This window comes from Sceloporus undulatus, chromosome 1, assembly GCF_019175285.1.
Source record: "Sceloporus undulatus isolate JIND9_A2432 ecotype Alabama chromosome 1, SceUnd_v1.1, whole genome shotgun sequence".
Classification (NCBI taxonomy): domain Eukaryota; kingdom Metazoa; phylum Chordata; class Lepidosauria; order Squamata; family Phrynosomatidae; genus Sceloporus; species Sceloporus undulatus.
Window position 1 is genome coordinate 322,442,673 of NC_056522.1, and position 16,204 is coordinate 322,458,876.

Consider the following 16,204-nt stretch of genomic DNA (forward strand, 5'->3'; position numbering starts at 1 on the left):
TCTTGTGCAGCTTCAAAATGGCACCAATGTTGGGCCCTTAATATTTATTCTCCCATAGGAGTATTGGGATGGATCGTAGCCATATGGTGATGCTGACCTAGCTACCAGCCGATACTTGGGGAACGTACCCCATAAGACTGGAGAGTCAGGGGCCAATGAGCATTGAAGCAGGGATGCCAGCCAATCAGTTTGACCTTGGAAAATCAGGGACCGACGAGGATTGAAGTCAAGCTGCCAGCCAATCAGTTTGACCCCAGAGAGTCAGGGACTGATGAGGATCAAAGTTGGGCTTGTTAGAAAACAAAGGTTAGGGCTGGGAACAAGAAGTCAATGATCACTCCAAGTAGATTCTTTCCCAATCACCCATTTGTGTTATTCGCAGAGTGCATAAAGAAGTAGTATATTTCCCCAAAATCTAATTATCCCCTTTTCAAGAAAAAACAATCTGAAGGAGATCCTTCAGCAAATGCTTAAATAGGCTGAGCTCACCACTTAATCCCTTCAGCTTGAAAGTGCAGTGGGTCTTAGCCAAGCACAACAGCTAGATGAGCGGTTGTTCATATAACTCCTCTCCAGGAGTATGAAGGTACTTAGTGAAATGCGACGTAGATGCCAATGGCCATATAATAACTCCTCCTCAGAGTATGATGGGCCTTAGCCAGGCACGAGAACAAGGTGAGTGGCCGTGAAACAGGTTCCCATCAACAGGAAAAGTGGCCCTAGCCAAGCAGGGAAACGAGATGAGTGGCCATTTTATGACTTCACCTCAGAGATGCAAGGGACCTTTGCCAAGTGTGACAGCGAGGTGGGCACCACTTAAAAATTCCCCAGAAGGACAAAGGAGCTCTGCCAAGCGCACCAATGAGGCAAGCAGACGTTTTATTAAAAAAAAATTCCTCAGAAAAACAAAGGGCCGTGCAAAGGCGAGGCATGCGGCCGTTGAAACAACTTTACCTCAGAAATTAAATTTGCATTTAAGTATGCAATTCTCCTAGAAATCACAGCACTTTTAAAATATAAATGACGATGTTAAAAAAATACCACCACAATGCAGATTGATCCTCTCAAATAGAAATTTTAAAGTCTGACAGGAAAAAGAATCTCTGAAAAGTTCCTCTAGATGCTGCTTCTGCAGCAGATAAAAGCAACTGAGGGATTAGGCAGTAAACCAGCCAATAAGGCAGTAGGGAATGGCCAGGGCTACCGCCATAACACTTCTAATAGCTCTAAGAAGGTTCTGAATGGCTCTGCACAGGTGCAGAATAACCTATTTGTGTTATTCACAGAGACCACAAAGAAGAAGTATATTTTCTCAAAATCTAATTCTCACCTTTTCAAGAAAAAACAATCTGAAGGAGATCCTTCAGCAAATGCTTTGGAATCTGTCAGAGCACATTGTTCTTCCCTTCTAAGCGGCTTCAGACTCTTTGTCATATTAGGAGAAACAGCTCCAGATTCCTGCTCCACTGCATGCTATCAATATTGAAGAAACAAGGAGAATAATCACTCAGTAACCAGGCGCCATATCTAGTCTCATACACATCAGAATACGTTGGTTATTTAAGGTGAAGGTTCATTCTAGACCACAGAGAAGGAAATATCCAGTATTGGGTGAAGTCTTAGTGCTGCCCCAGCCAGGCAGAAGTCACACAAGATTGTCAATGACAGGAGAGCTGTGTGAAGTCAAATAAAGTCTTCTAGAACATGGCCACATAGCCCGAAAAACCCACAAAAAAACCTAAGGACAGCTGTGGCTCCTTCCCCAGATCCTTCCACTGCAAAGCACAGAAAAAAGTGACAATAAAGCCAGAGGAAGATATGATTTGCTGTCTAACGGACAGCCCAATGTCGCTGCACCACAAATAAACCTTCTCACTAAGTACCATAACTGGCAGAGAATTCTCAGAACATGGAGAAGTAGCCAGCCAGTAATGTTATTTATCTAAACTCTCACTTGTTATCAAGGAAGTAAAAAATTCAGTATACCAAAGAATGGACTAGTCGAAGACTGTTGTAGGACCCATCTGCCCACAGGTGGTCCTGCCCAAAATATAAATTTGCTCCATAAATTCTCCTGTATAAAATGGGTTACGATATTTTTGAAAAGGCAGTTTTGAAGTACGGTTTGCTGCAAAAATACACACTAGTAAGCCACCTTCTTGAGGTGTGGGCTTGACATCTTTTCTTTCCAACAGGTGCCAAGAAAAATGCAGAGTGTCTAAATTATGTTGTACCATGAATGCTTATTTTTAATACCCTTTGCTTACCTAAGTTTTATCCTTTCTGTTCTGGGGGGTGAGAAAGAGGGCTAAACTAAGGCCTTGGAATATGAAAGAGAGAATTTAGTTTAATAAATAAATAAATAAAAATTTTATTTTTATACCGCCCTTCTGTAGATCAGGGCGGTTTACAGCATATTAAAATACAATAGGTACATCAATACAGAACAATAAAACAACAACAATATAAAAATCTAAAACCCCCGTTAGCCCATCCTCTTTGCCAAAGAAGAGGAAGGAAGGCCCACTGGACTTTAGTCGGGGAATGCATGATGAAAAAGAAAGGTTTTCAAGTCCTTTCTGAATAGGGCCAGGGAGGTGGTCGAGCAGAGCTCTGTGGGCAGCGTGTTCCAAAGGGCCGGGGCAGCGATGGAAAATGTCCTCCTCATAGTGGAGGACAGCCTGGCCCCTGACACCCTAAGGAGTTGCTGCCCAGATGTTCTGAACTAAAGGAAGGTTCAGGTTGAAGTACTTACTGGAGATATAAGACGTTTGCTCATGGTGAAAGCTCCCAATGAAGATATGTCTCTAGCTGGGGGGACTGCAACCAAAGATAACCTAAGTAACAGCCATTTGAGTAGAAGCTTTCTGTGGTGTTTAAACGCAGCTGATGTTTGTGTTTTAAGGTTTCCTTTCTGAAATTTATGCAAAACTGGATGCCCTTTGCAAAAAATTGCTTGAGGTGTGGGCAAGAACCTAGAGGTGATTTCCTTAGCTTTGAGCAAGGTTAAGTGCCAACACTTGTCTTTTAAAGGTGTTCAGTATGAGGTCTAATTCAAAGTTTGTAGAAGCTTCAGCAGCTCTGAGATGAGCTGACTTGTGGCTGTCTGATTTATGCCACTAGTAGTAGTAAAGGAAATGTTTCCACGTTGTTTGTACACATAGTGAGTTCAATAGGACAAGAGAAAAGAGGAGTACAGTGCGTCCACGTTATACGCGGCTTCCAGCATATGCTGGAAGCCGCGCCAGAAAGACTTTCCCGTGCCCTGGAAGAAGTAATGGGGTGTGTGCTCGTGATGTGCCAGGCGCTCACTGCTGGAACAAGCCCCATTAGTTCTAATGGGGCTTCAGTTTACGCGTTTTTTCCCTTATGCAGTGGCATCCTGAACGGATCCCTCGTGTCAGGGAAGGGTCAACTGTATTAGATGCCTATCAAATATGAGTCTCTTTCAAATGCCAGGTCCCTAAGTAGAGGTACTCTGGGGCCAGATGAAACAAAAGAGAAAAGATGAGATTGCTTGGGAAGGAACCATGAGCCTTTCATGGACATTTGTGCGATCTCTGAAAATCATAGCCTGTAAGGATCATGTGCAGTCTCAGTCACTAGGGTTGCACAGTCCTTCTTTAGGCATATCTTTCTTAGCATCCTGGAGATCAGTGGAATCAATTGAAAATCATAACTGGGCCAAGGAATTGTCAGTGTTCATTACTCATGTTAAAAATTTGACAAGTATCAGTTAGTTTGTGAGATGTGAACTGGTCTGCCTGAATCTGCCTGAACATTCTTTGCTTGCGTGATGAGGGATCTAGACTTCACTTGCCTAAATTCATGGCAGTCTTATTGAGAAAGGCTGTAGTCTTACAGTTGCCCCTCCTTGTTCACGGATTCTGCATCCATGTTTTAATCATCCACAACTTGAAAATATTTTTAAAATTCCAAAAAGCAAATCCTGATTTTGCCATTTTATATACGGGACACCATTTTATTAACCCACTGAATATAATGGGACTTGAACAGATTTTGATGTTCACGGTGGGTGGGGTGTCTGCAACCAAATCCCAAAGGCCCAGTGTACTGAGTTTGCCCTTGATGTTTTTTAAATGGTTATGAACCATCTTGAATTCCGAATTGGTAGAAGGGCAGGATATAAATAAAACAAAATAACCCTCCCCCCCTTTGCCCAGAAGAAGAGAACTTCCTTGCTTTCTGATTAAGCATTTCATCTGTTTTTTCTTAATGACAATTAATGTGCTTGGGTGTCCACTCTTAGATACAACAGCATGTTCAACCCCCAGCGACATATCTGACCATTTCTTATTCAAGGAAGACAAAGGAATTTCCAAATAATGATCTTTTATAACTAGTCACCCTCTAGCAGGCCCTACTGAACTGCCACCAAAGTAAAGTGTAGGGGCTGCTAGCTTCCTTTTCTTGGCAAGAACACTGAGCTTCACAGGGCTTTCAGTCATCAGTGTGGATGGCAGATTTGATGACAAGCATCTCTGGGTATATAGGCTGCCTTGATTAAAAAGAGCCTGGAGGAAACTTTCAAAATAGCCCTAGTGTCTTTCAGCCCTTGAACATACCAAAGAATTTCTGGTACTTTTTTTTTTTTTGGGAAACTTAGAAAGCATAGACTATTTAGGGTCTCTCTTACCCTAATGGCCTGGGTAGCACTGGGACCTAGCCCATCCAAGTCTCAGAGGGAGAGAACGACAGGCCCAGCTGCAGCAGGCCTAGCCCAGAGAGAGAAGAAGGGCCCTCCCTCCAGTCCATCTGCCATCACCATGGCCTCAGAGAGAAAGAATAGCCACTAGACTTGATCCCCTTCCCCACTGCCATTCCCTTCTCCTTTTGTGTCATGTCTTTTTAGATTGTAAGCCTGAGGGCAGGGAATTGTCTAATTAAAAATTTGTAAGCTGCTCTGAGAGCCTTTGTAGCTGAAGAGTGGGGTATAAATATTCCAAATAAATAAAATAAATAAATAATCAATTACTGGATGTTCCCTCCCTACAGTCTGAGAAAGTCTTACTACATAGGAATATGATTAAAATTTACTACAAGTAAGTAACCTACCTGAAACCAAGCTGGATATTACCTGTGCATATGACCTTTGCTCATGTTTTTCTTGCTGCTCTCTCACCACCTTCTCCATCTCCTCAATCTTCCTTTGTAATTCAGCTTTCTTCTGTGCTATAGTTTGTAGCTCTTCTATAGGAAAGGAAAGGTATCATATATTCTTCATAGCAGCAGTACAGTTAGAATCAAGTTTAATTCTAACCCATCTCTTCATTAATCAGGGGAGAAAGAGACTATATGTTAGAAACAAAGGATACCATTTATAAAATGGCATCTCTATTGCACTCTGGAACAGAACTTAGGCTCGATACGGACTGGCGCTATGCGCCGGCTTGAGGACGAAATTAGGGCTCGGGAGAGCGGAGTGTCTGCACCCTCCAAGTCCTACCACACTGTCCGGACACAATCTTGGCATGCATGCATGTTCAGACAGTGTCACCATGCAGCTCCAGGGCACTAATAGCACATACCATATTTTCTGGCATATAAGGCGATGGGGGGGTATAAGACGACCCCCCACATCGCCCGCCGGCAGCATCCCTGGCCTGCCCTCAGGGGGTCTCGCACCAGCTGGAGGGGGCCTCTCTGGAGGCCTGAAAGGATTCTCGGCGGCTGGGCTCCCACCGCCATTTTTTTTTCAAAAGGCGGCGGCGGGGAAGCGGCTCCAGAGCCAGCCGGGCCGAGTAAAAGGGCCGGCCCCTTCTCCACGCCGCCACCAGGGATCCTCCACTCCTCCAGCAGCTTCAAAAGTCCTCCGCAGAAGCAGCCGCCGCTGCCTCCGCCACCCGGGATCCTCCACTCCTCCAGCGGCTTCCACGGAGGACTTCTGAAGCCACTGGAGGATTGGAGGATCCCCGGGGGCGCTGCCGCGGAGAAGTAAGGGGCCAGCTCTTTGCCTCGGCCTGGCCGGCTCTGGAGCCGCTTCCCCGCCTCCGCCTTTTGAAAAAAAAAATGGCGGCCACTGAGGATCCTCTCAGGCCTCCGGAGAGGCCCCCTCCAGCCGGCGCGAGTGCTGGCTGGCTGGCTGGGAGAGGACCTAGCAAGGACCCCAGAGACAGGGAGGTGGCCTTGCCATTCGCCTGTCTCTGGGGTATAATTCCAGCACTTAAGGCAGACTTCAAGAGTCGCCTTATACGCCGGAAAATATGCTATATGTGGGCAAGGACACACATATACATCACTATATGTTCTCTTCCAACTATTAAACAATTTTCATATTCCACCTCTGATTATTGTTCAGAATAAAAATGGCCCCAAGGTAAACTATGCCACTTATTCAAAAGGACCATTCTAACAAAAGTTAATAGAAATTGTTGCAAGCTTTGCCTGGTTAAAAAACAAAACAAAACCAACAAGCCTTGTCAGGAGAGAATTCTTTGAAGAGATATGCAATTTTATGAAAGCATGGAATTTGCTCAACTTCCAGCATAATCCAGAAGTGCTCTGAATAGATTTCTTTTTAAGCCCACATGACACTGACTATGGCAACCTTTGTAAGATATGAATGCATTTTTGCCTAAAACGTTTCTAATACTGAGTGACATTAAGCAGTACTGGAGGATTTTTCTATTTTTGCCTACATTTCAAACAGATACCTTCTCTTCTCTTCTTTGCTTTCTTTCTGTAGATTTCAGCTCTGATCTCCTCAAAGGAAAATTCATCCACTCCAGCATAAACCTTCTCTTTACAATACATTGGCTGTTCTTTTTTTTCTTGACCATCTTGCTGGTGGTTTTGCACACGATGTAGTGGATCCTCCTCTTTCATAGGCTTTCTAACACTTAACACACAGTTCATGCTAGGCTCTACTTTACAAGGTGTCCTGAGGAAAAAACACAGGCTGCATGAGTGCTGGTCATTGCCTATAAAGCCCTACATGGATTAGGTCAAGACTATCTGAGAGACTGTATCTCCCCATGCAAACCTGCTAGAGCCCTAAGATTTTCAGGCGAAGGTTTTCTCTTGGTCCCGCCACCATCCCAGGCTCGCTTGGTGAGGACAAGGGAGAGTGCCTTCATGGTGGCTGCTCCCTCCCTCTGGAGCATCCTTCCACAGGAAGCTAGATGGACCCCCTCCATGCCTGCCTTTCTCCCGTGGAAGCCGCTTGAGGAGTGGAGGATCCTGGGTGGCGGAGGCAGCGGCGGCTGCTTCCACGGAGGACTTTTGAAGCAGCTGGAGGAGCGGAGGATCCCTGGCGGTGGTGCGGAGAAGTAAGGGACCGGCCCTTTTACTCGGCCCATCCGGCTCTGGAGCCGCTTCCCCGCCACCGCCTTTTGAAAAAAAATGGCGACGAGAGCCCAGCCGCCAAGAATCCTCTCAGGCCTCCAGAGAGACCCCCTCCAGCCAGCGCAAGACCCCCTGAGGGCAGGCCAGGGATGCTGCCGGCAGGTGACGTGGGGGGTCGTCTTATACCCCCCGTCGCCTTATACGCCGGAAAATACAGTACTTTCAGGGTTGTTTATCCAAGATACTTTTGGCCACTGTAGTGAAGGGTCAAGATACGGGGGCAGAGTCACAAGGGAACGTATGGGACTTGAATCTAAGACCATCTTTATCATATCTCTGGAACTCCAACTGGGGGGGGGGACTTCTGCCAGCAAGAATACTAGGAGTGAAAGATTTAACATTCATGGAATCTTCTGCAAGCATACCATAGGTCTCTACTGAAAGATGCACCTCAACTTAACAGTGCTTTTGTGTTTGGTTGAAGACACCAGTTCTGTTTTCTACCAGCAGAGTACTTTACATTGCACCACATCCAGCTTTATATTGGCATTACAGCTCCAGAACCTGTGTTCAAAAGGGTCTAGAGTTTGGTATTTGAAACTTTCAATTACTAGCATTTTCCATTCCAAAAACAAATTGTATTTTAAACAGACATGCCTCTTAATCATGCTACAAGATTGAAGCAGCACACCTGAAAGTCATGAAAAAAATGGTCACATCTAGTCCAGCACACACTGCAGTATACAGTTACCACACTTGGATTTTTACTTTATCTATCAGTTAGTAACTGAAGCAAAATTTATGATCAGTTCTTAACTATTTCAGGTCAAAATGATGTTTTCAGATTATGTATCATACTTAAAGACTGTAACAAATCCTGGCATTTGTTTCTTTGTCTAAGTGTTGTTAGTGTTAAGGAAAAAGCAACATGGGATATACAGTAAATGAAATAAAACATGTATGTGAGAGTCAGGGTGACTCAGCAGAAGCCAATTGGGAACCACACAGGTGTAAATGGTAATACAATTAACAAGTCCTGAGTGCCAAGGACAAGAAATGTAAAGTGGATAATTGGACACTCCTGACAATTGTTAAGTGGTCAAGGCTGAGATGATGAAATCATTAATTGTAGGATGAACCAAGAGAACCAATGAGAATGGTGTACACGCCTACTGGGTGGAAACAGACAACAGTGGGTGGTATCATCCAATGACTATAATAATGACTATGGATCCCAATGTATTTTGTGGGTTGTAGTAGAGTGGGTAGTAGAGTATTGTTGTATTGGAGAGTTTTGGAGCTGTATATATTAGAATAAAGTAGATCTTTTATATAAGACTACTTAGTTGTCTGGTGTCTTGGGTGAAGCTACAAGAGCCAGCTGGATCCTGAAGAAGGGTGAAGACTTCTATGGAAGCAAGAGTGAGAAGGCTTGGAGAGTTTGTCGGGGTCTTCAGCCTATTCTCTGTAACTCTTGCTAAGCTATAACCACTGGCCAAAACTGGTCAGCGCGGTGCACAACCAGGTGGTGAGTTCGAGCCAGAGGTGAAGAGCTACAACTCCCATCATCCCTGACAGTTAGAGCATCTTAGCTTCTTTGAATTTCTAGTCACTGCTCTAAGAAGAAAAAACATTTTCCCCAAGCATTTTTCTATACTTATTACTTTAGCCATGATCTGTTAAACAAAACCTCAGAAGGACAGATCCCACAGCCATACATTTTGAAAAAAAACAAAAAAACAAAAAAACAACTACCAGGACATCTATTGCCACAACAGATTTTGGAAGGTCGCTTTTCTTCATGATCAAGTAAGAAACACAGATCAAGGCATAAAACTTACATGGCTTGTTGCTGAGCTGATTCATCAACATATGGGGTGAAGTTGGGGACCATAGCAGGAGCAGGAAGAGCAGAATCCATGTTGCTCTGAGGACACTAAAAAGAAAACCTACATCAGTATCTTAGTGTCACTTTCATGCCTTGCTTGTCCTTTGGGTTTTCCATCAGCCAGCCCATGTCAGAGATGGCAACTTTTGGCCCTTCAGATGATTCTGAATTGCAGCTTCCATCAGTATCACCTCCAAATAGGGTTGATAGGAGATACGGAAAACAACAACTAGACAGTTAGAATTGCCCCCACTTCCTGATTTACAGAATGGTCCACCACTATCCTGCTAATAAATCTGTTTCTTAGAATAGCTAGATACAAAACCATGGCTTGTAACTGCACTGGAGGGTAGTGAAGCATTTTCTTTGGTTAGTTACAGCAAGTTGAAACAAAAATATATAGAAAACAGTCTCTCTTCAGAAGCAATGCAGAATCAGTTACTCTGATATTAATGGCTTAATTTCAGCCATTCTATCCTAATATTCGGGTATACTTTACACTAGTCCTTCTTAAGCTATCTGATGTGGGAAAGGGCACATTTTCCCCCAGTGTGCCAGGGAACAGTACTACATTTGTGCAAATTGACAATTGTTTCTTCCTTTCCTGGAAGCTCTCTAAGAATTGGCAGCAGATGGCTCAGAGATTATGTACTGGTCTATAGACTACTACTTTGAACAGCATTCCCTTACAGTACGTTTTTGCACACAAAACAGGGTACAGAATATGCTTCTTGATCATGAAATTTGGAAAGAATTAGATATCCCATATCAGAGAACTAAGGAGTGGAAAGGCAGGCACTGCACACTATTTAACCATGTAAGAAGTGGGGAAAACCTCCCAGAAAGAACCATGCTAGAAGAGAGAGATATGCTTCATCTGGATCCTGTGGTACTAATTTGTCTTTTTTCAGCAATTGTAAAATAGGTCAGGTGCAAGAAGGGAAGATAGCAATTTTCATTTGCTAATCATCAGTTATTTCTTCCCATAATTGCATGCAATGGTGCTATTATCCCTAAGGAAAAAAGGAGAGTTATGTTAATCTGATGACTGAACATGTTAGGGAGTTTATGCTTGCAAAGGTACTGCAAGAGCAATTGGAATGTCAGGTCATTAACCAGAAATTGTTCAGGGCAAGCACTATGAAATTCTGCAGTCTAAAAATTATCAAGAGGAAAGGAGCTATACTTTATATTAAGCCTAACTCCCCTAAGGATGCTCTGAATTCCCTATATTCTATGAAAACTTTCATGTTTAAGAAATGAAGATGCTCCTACATGGACACCTCATGTTTCAACTGCAGTAAACAGATGTGCTATTTATCCTTACCCTGCCCATGTTCCAAGGCCCAGGTTTCAATTCATTCTCCTTGGCTTTTACAGGTGGAGGTGCGACCCATGGCTGTGGTACAAGTGCTGGAAGCTCAGGTTTAGAAGTTACAACTCTGTTTTCATCAAATACTGCAAATGTTGGGCGATTTGATGCCTGTTGAGATGGAGTCTGCAGTCTCTGTCCTTGGCTTGGGACTTGAAAAACATTGTTGCAAAGTTAAAAATTTACCACTTGCACACAAGACTAATTGCTTTCTAAATAGCAAGACCCAACTTACACTTTATAGCATTTCCTATACGGCTGACTGGGGCTTTCACTATTTTCTTTCCTCTTCCCTTCAGTTCTGCCAATGTGGTTCTTTGGGGTTCAGATGCAAGACCTCCCACCGGCTCTTCCACACTAGTATCTTCCTCTAGAGCCTCGAAAGTCTGCCGAGACACACGAGCCTGGAATTGCCTAACCATAAAAACAATATCTGCTATGTACAATATGTTAACCATAAAAACAATATCTGCTATGTACAATATGTTATCGCCTTTTCAAATTCTCACAAATCCTCTGGCTTAGACCCATAGACATTTTAATGTGAGTAGAAAAGTATTTCTACTTGTCAGTTGAGAGTTTTAAGAGCCATTTCAGGGTGGGCCACACCTGCCTTGTTCTGGGGGAATGTTAATTGGCATTTGAGCCACACTTTCAGAGAATTCATAGTTCTGGTGAATGGGCATTATAAGGACTTGTTTTAAGAGAATTAGAACACAGATTAAAGTTAAAATAAAGTCAGTGAGGGAACTGGAAAAAGAAACAGTTTGTAACAAGTGAAGAACTGTACATAATGTAACCACACAATTTGCTAACCTATTATAAAAAGATATAAAGTTTATATTTCTTCTTGTTTACAGAAGAGTGGCTTGAATGAATTTATAACCAAAAATATCATAAGCAGGCAACCAAAATAATTAAACACATATAAAGTAAGGATATTGGGAGCCAGTCCTAAGTCACTTATTGAGAGAGTGCACAGTGAGCCCGCACCATACGCAGGCTTCTCTTTAGCGGCTTTCAGCATGTGCTGAAGCTGTGGTACAATGTTATTAATGGCACATGCGCTGCACTTTCCCTCTACTCTAGTACCGGCCAAAAGAAAAAAGAAGAAAAAGAAAGTCACACTCACTCATCCTGAGATGAAGGCAAAGGCAAACTCTCTCTGGACAAACCTTGCCAAGAAAAGCCCATGACGAGTGTGCCCTAAGTCAGAAATGACGTCAAGGCATACTACAACAAACAACAACAACAGAGGAGGGGCAGTGGCATGGCAGAAATGGCGAGAGAAGGAAGGTGGTGTAGTGGTGGCAAGGAGAGGAGGAAGGAGGAGCAAGAGAGAGGACCGCACTTGGCTGTCCTGCAGGATCCGAATTGATCCGATAGCTTACTATCACTAGCGGAGATTTGTATTGCAGTTCTTTAAAAAACAACTGCTAAGGTATCTGGTGCCAAATGCTCCAGTTTAAGCGGGCTTTTCAGACCCCCCCCCCAATGCACCAATTGCAGTCAGAACTTCACAGAAATATACCTGCTCTAGACCGGTTTATTTCCATAATGTGAATGAGCCATCTTTCTGAGAGCCACCTTGGGAGAAAGATGGCATACAAATGAAATAAATAAATATCATATTTTCTGGCATATAAGACGACCCCCAACTTTTCCAGTTAAAATATATTTTGGGATATACTAGCTGTATAAGACTACCCCTCTTCCAATGCACACCAAATAAAAATTTAAAAAACATGAGATTTCATTTCAATATGGTAATTTTATTTGCAATGTTTATGACATGCAGGTACTTAGAAGGAAAACTTGTTTTATACAAAGCCTGTTTGGATTGGTCAGCTCTCCCTGCCTGCCCAGCCCTCCCTGTCTCCAAGACTACCAGAGCGGTAGTGCAAACACAGCTCTTTTTTCCATACCCCGGGTGTCCTGGACGCCTGCAGCTTGCTCCGCCCTTCACTTACACCTTCCCGGTGAGGCGCCCCTCACCTTGTCATCAGGACCACGTTAAGTCACTTCTTTCCACGAATCCTGGTGAGTCGCCACATACGGTGGGGATGCAGCCACAGCCATTTTGAGCTCCCCCCACCATATGTGGCAACAGCAGATTCTTCAGTCCGGCTTGGAGGTTTCAGCACTGCCTTATAAGACAACACCCAGTGTATAAGATGACCCCTGACTTTTGAGAAGATTTTCCTGGGTTAAAAAGTAGTCTTACACACCAGAAAATACAGTAAATGGTTTTTACAAAACAAATTGTTGAAATCAGAATTCTATAATTCGGCATCAGGCTCCAGTTGATGGATGTCAGGACTTTTATACAAAAACTAAGTAAATCAAACTGCATGCTGTACGATACCTGTGATGAGACAGTAGTTTATCCAAAGGCTCAGCTTTGCAGAGGACTCCATCCTGGAAAATCAAGTCAGCTTTCTTGTAATTTCCTCTTGCCTCAAGCTCCTCTGCCCAAGTAACATAGAGTTGTGCTAGTGATGTGCCTATACCCTGGCTGTGAAGATAGCTGTATAGGTCCAGAGGTTCACTGCAACAGTTCCCCTGTGGAAAACAAGAGAATGAAGGCTGTCATGCCCAAAGGAGAGGACCAAATCACACTTTAAGGAGGAATTCAAAAATTCAGTAATCTCTAGCAACGACAGCTCTTACCTTAAAAAAAGAAGAAACACAAGATTCTGAAATCCAGTCACTGCAATTTGCAGTTACTGCAAAAAAGACCACTGCATCACTTTCCCTTTCAAAAAAGTAATGCTCAATATTCTACAACAAAGACCTTTACTGGATATACTATTGATTACTAAAGGCAGGATTGTCCATGCCACCATCAGGGATGTAGCCAGGATTTTGGGAAGGGGGGGGGTCCAGACTAAGTACCACCATTATAATGGGGCTTGGGCACGTCAGCATGGCAGCACACACTATTCATTGTATCTAATGGAAAGGGGGTGGTTTTGACCCCCCCCCCCTTGGCTACGTCCCTGCCACCATATTCCAAATTTCTATGTATGGCTGTGAAAGATGGACAATTACGAAAGCTGATAGGAAGAAAATCAACTCATATAAAATATGGTGCTGGAGAAGAGTTCTCCAGATAATATGGAGTGCTTAAAAGATAAATCAAACTTAAGCTCTCCCTAGAAGCCAAGATGACTAAACTGTGACTGTTTTACTTTGGCCACATCATGAGAAGACATGACTCCCTGGAAAAGACAATAAGGCAGAAGAAGGCAGTTTGAATGGAAAGACTACATTCCAAATGCACAGACTTAGTCAAGGAAGCCAAGACCATGAACTTGCAAGACCTAAGCAGGACTGTTGATAACAGGGTGACCTGGAGTTCTCTCATTCATACAGTCACCATAAGTTGAAATCAATTTGATTGCAGTTAAAAACAAATGCAAATGGTGAAATCCTCTTAGAAATGAACTGATTCTAAAAAGTAAATACAGTGGATCCTTGTTATACACTGGGGTTTGGTTCCAAGATCCCTTGTGTATAACGAAATCCATGGATGCTCAAGTCCCATTAAATATAATGACATAGCAAAATGGTGTCCCTTAAAAAAATGGAAAATCAAGGTTTGATATTTGAAATTTCTATTTTTGGAACATTTTCAAACTGCGGATGCTTGAATCCGTGTATAAAAACCCATGTATAAGAAGGGCCAACTGTATATCTTAATAGTTGGATGATTGAGAGAAAAGAATGAACCATCTCTGAAGGTGAGAGATTAGAATTTATTTCCAACACCTTTGCATTGATTTTTCTATTATATTAATTACTTCTACAGACATTGCTACAGAAAATCTGGCTTTCTAACTTACTTTTAATTCACACTATATTTTCATTGTCTGATGACAGAAATGGAAACAAATTTACCTAGAGTAAGTGCTCTAGAAAAATGCAGGCAGGCATGGCCCCTGAGAAAAGTTGAACAATAAGTACAGTAATCATGGTTCGATTATCATGTTGATGTTAATGACAAGTGGTTATATAGCCTTCCTGAACAAAGTTTAGGGCTTAGAAAGCTGAAATATGGGCCTCAACTGAAAAACAAAACATGCTACAACTTACAAATTTTAGCCAAAGACTGAGGTAGCGGGGGTCTTGGTAGTATCTCTGCTGCTCATTCAGTGCTTTAACAGCTCTCTCCAACACAGCTGAGAGGTTGCTCTCTTTACCACCTTGAGGAAAGGTTTGCTCAGTCCATTTGATATATCTGTAGATATAAAATCAATTATGAACTCAAGAAAAAGCAACCTAATGTTAAGAAAAAGAATTAGCCATTTAAAAAAGTAAAGCTTACCTATCCCAGACATCCAAGGGATCATCTCCACAGTAAAATCGAATTTCAGATTCAAATTCCCTGAAATTAAAAGCAAAAAATATCTAGTATCTGAACAAATGTCTAAGTAAATATCTGAACACCATGTAGAAAAATGCATAACTTTTTTTTCTGAACATAATTTTAAGTTTAAGATTGGATTTTTGCCAGTTTAGACAGTAGAATTTATACACAGTATGTGATTGGCAGTGCACTATTTGGCAAACTCATTTTTTTAATAATCCTATTCATAGCCCAGTGGCTATGCTATAAAACAGCAGTGGGGAACCATGTCCCTCTAGATGCTTCTGGGACTCCAACTTGTTGGCTCTCCAATGGCCATTGGTAAGGGAATTACAGGTAGTCCAACATTGTCTGAAAGCCACAGGTTTCCCATACCTGCTACCATTCATTCACTCAGGACCTTCAATTATAATAGAGATGGGCTAGGAAAGACTTATCTTCTGAAGGCCTTATAAAGCCTCTACCTCCTGGAGGAACTAATATTGACTAAAAGAAACCATTTCCATACAACCAAAAGGATATGCTGATATATGATCACACACCATGTTTAAAATATCGTACCTCTGTTCTACAGTTACATTGGAGCTTCAACCTCAAGAAGAAAATAATTTTTTTCTGTGCATCTCTCTATGGCAAATGAAATTGCTGGAAACACATTTTTAGTGAAGTTTAAGTGTCAGTGTCCATGCATTTAAATATTTGTGCAAAAAAGATCACGGAGGACCAGGCTAGTCAAGTGTCCACAGATGTTTATGTATGTATATAGACCATCCAGGCCTAAATACCCTAAAGACACCAGGTCCCATCTGATCTTGGAACCTAAGCAAGGTCAAGCTTGATTAGTACTTGGATGGAAGACCAGAAACAAATACAAGGTGCTGTAGTGTATATTTCAGGGGAAGGCACTGGCAAAACCACCTCTCAGGATTCCTTGACTAAGGAAACCCTATGAAATTCATTGGGTCGCCACAGGTCAACAAATCACTTGAAGGAGCATACACACATAGATCAGTCACATCTCACATTAATGATGCAGACAATAACAACTCTCAGGCCTGTTACAGACAGGCCAAAATAAAGCTGCTTCAAGTCACTTTGGAGGTATGGTATTTCAATGATGCATGTGTCCTAAGAGTCCAAAAGCCACACCAAAGCCACGCTCCAGTCCTAAGGAGTGGCTTTTGGACTCTTAGGACTCGTGCATCATTGAAATACCATACCTCCAAAGTGACTCGAAGTAGCTTTATTTTGGCCTGTCTGTAACAGGCCT

General features: G+C 42.6%; 1 protein-coding gene across 1 annotated transcript in view; it reads right to left on the bottom strand.

Annotated features, from left to right (window-relative positions):
- Window positions 1–16,204, bottom strand: part of BUB1B (BUB1 mitotic checkpoint serine/threonine kinase B) — a 42,955-nt gene that overhangs the window by 24,785 nt on the left and 1,966 nt on the right. Inside the window, 9 exon segments of the mRNA XM_042472520.1 lie at window positions 1,331–1,473; window positions 5,099–5,211; window positions 6,675–6,901; window positions 9,147–9,241; window positions 10,521–10,717; window positions 10,801–10,979; window positions 12,931–13,127; window positions 14,661–14,805; window positions 14,893–14,952. Coding sequence (XP_042328454.1) covers window positions 1,331–1,473; window positions 5,099–5,211; window positions 6,675–6,901; window positions 9,147–9,241; window positions 10,521–10,717; window positions 10,801–10,979; window positions 12,931–13,127; window positions 14,661–14,805; window positions 14,893–14,952 — 1,356 coding nt within the window.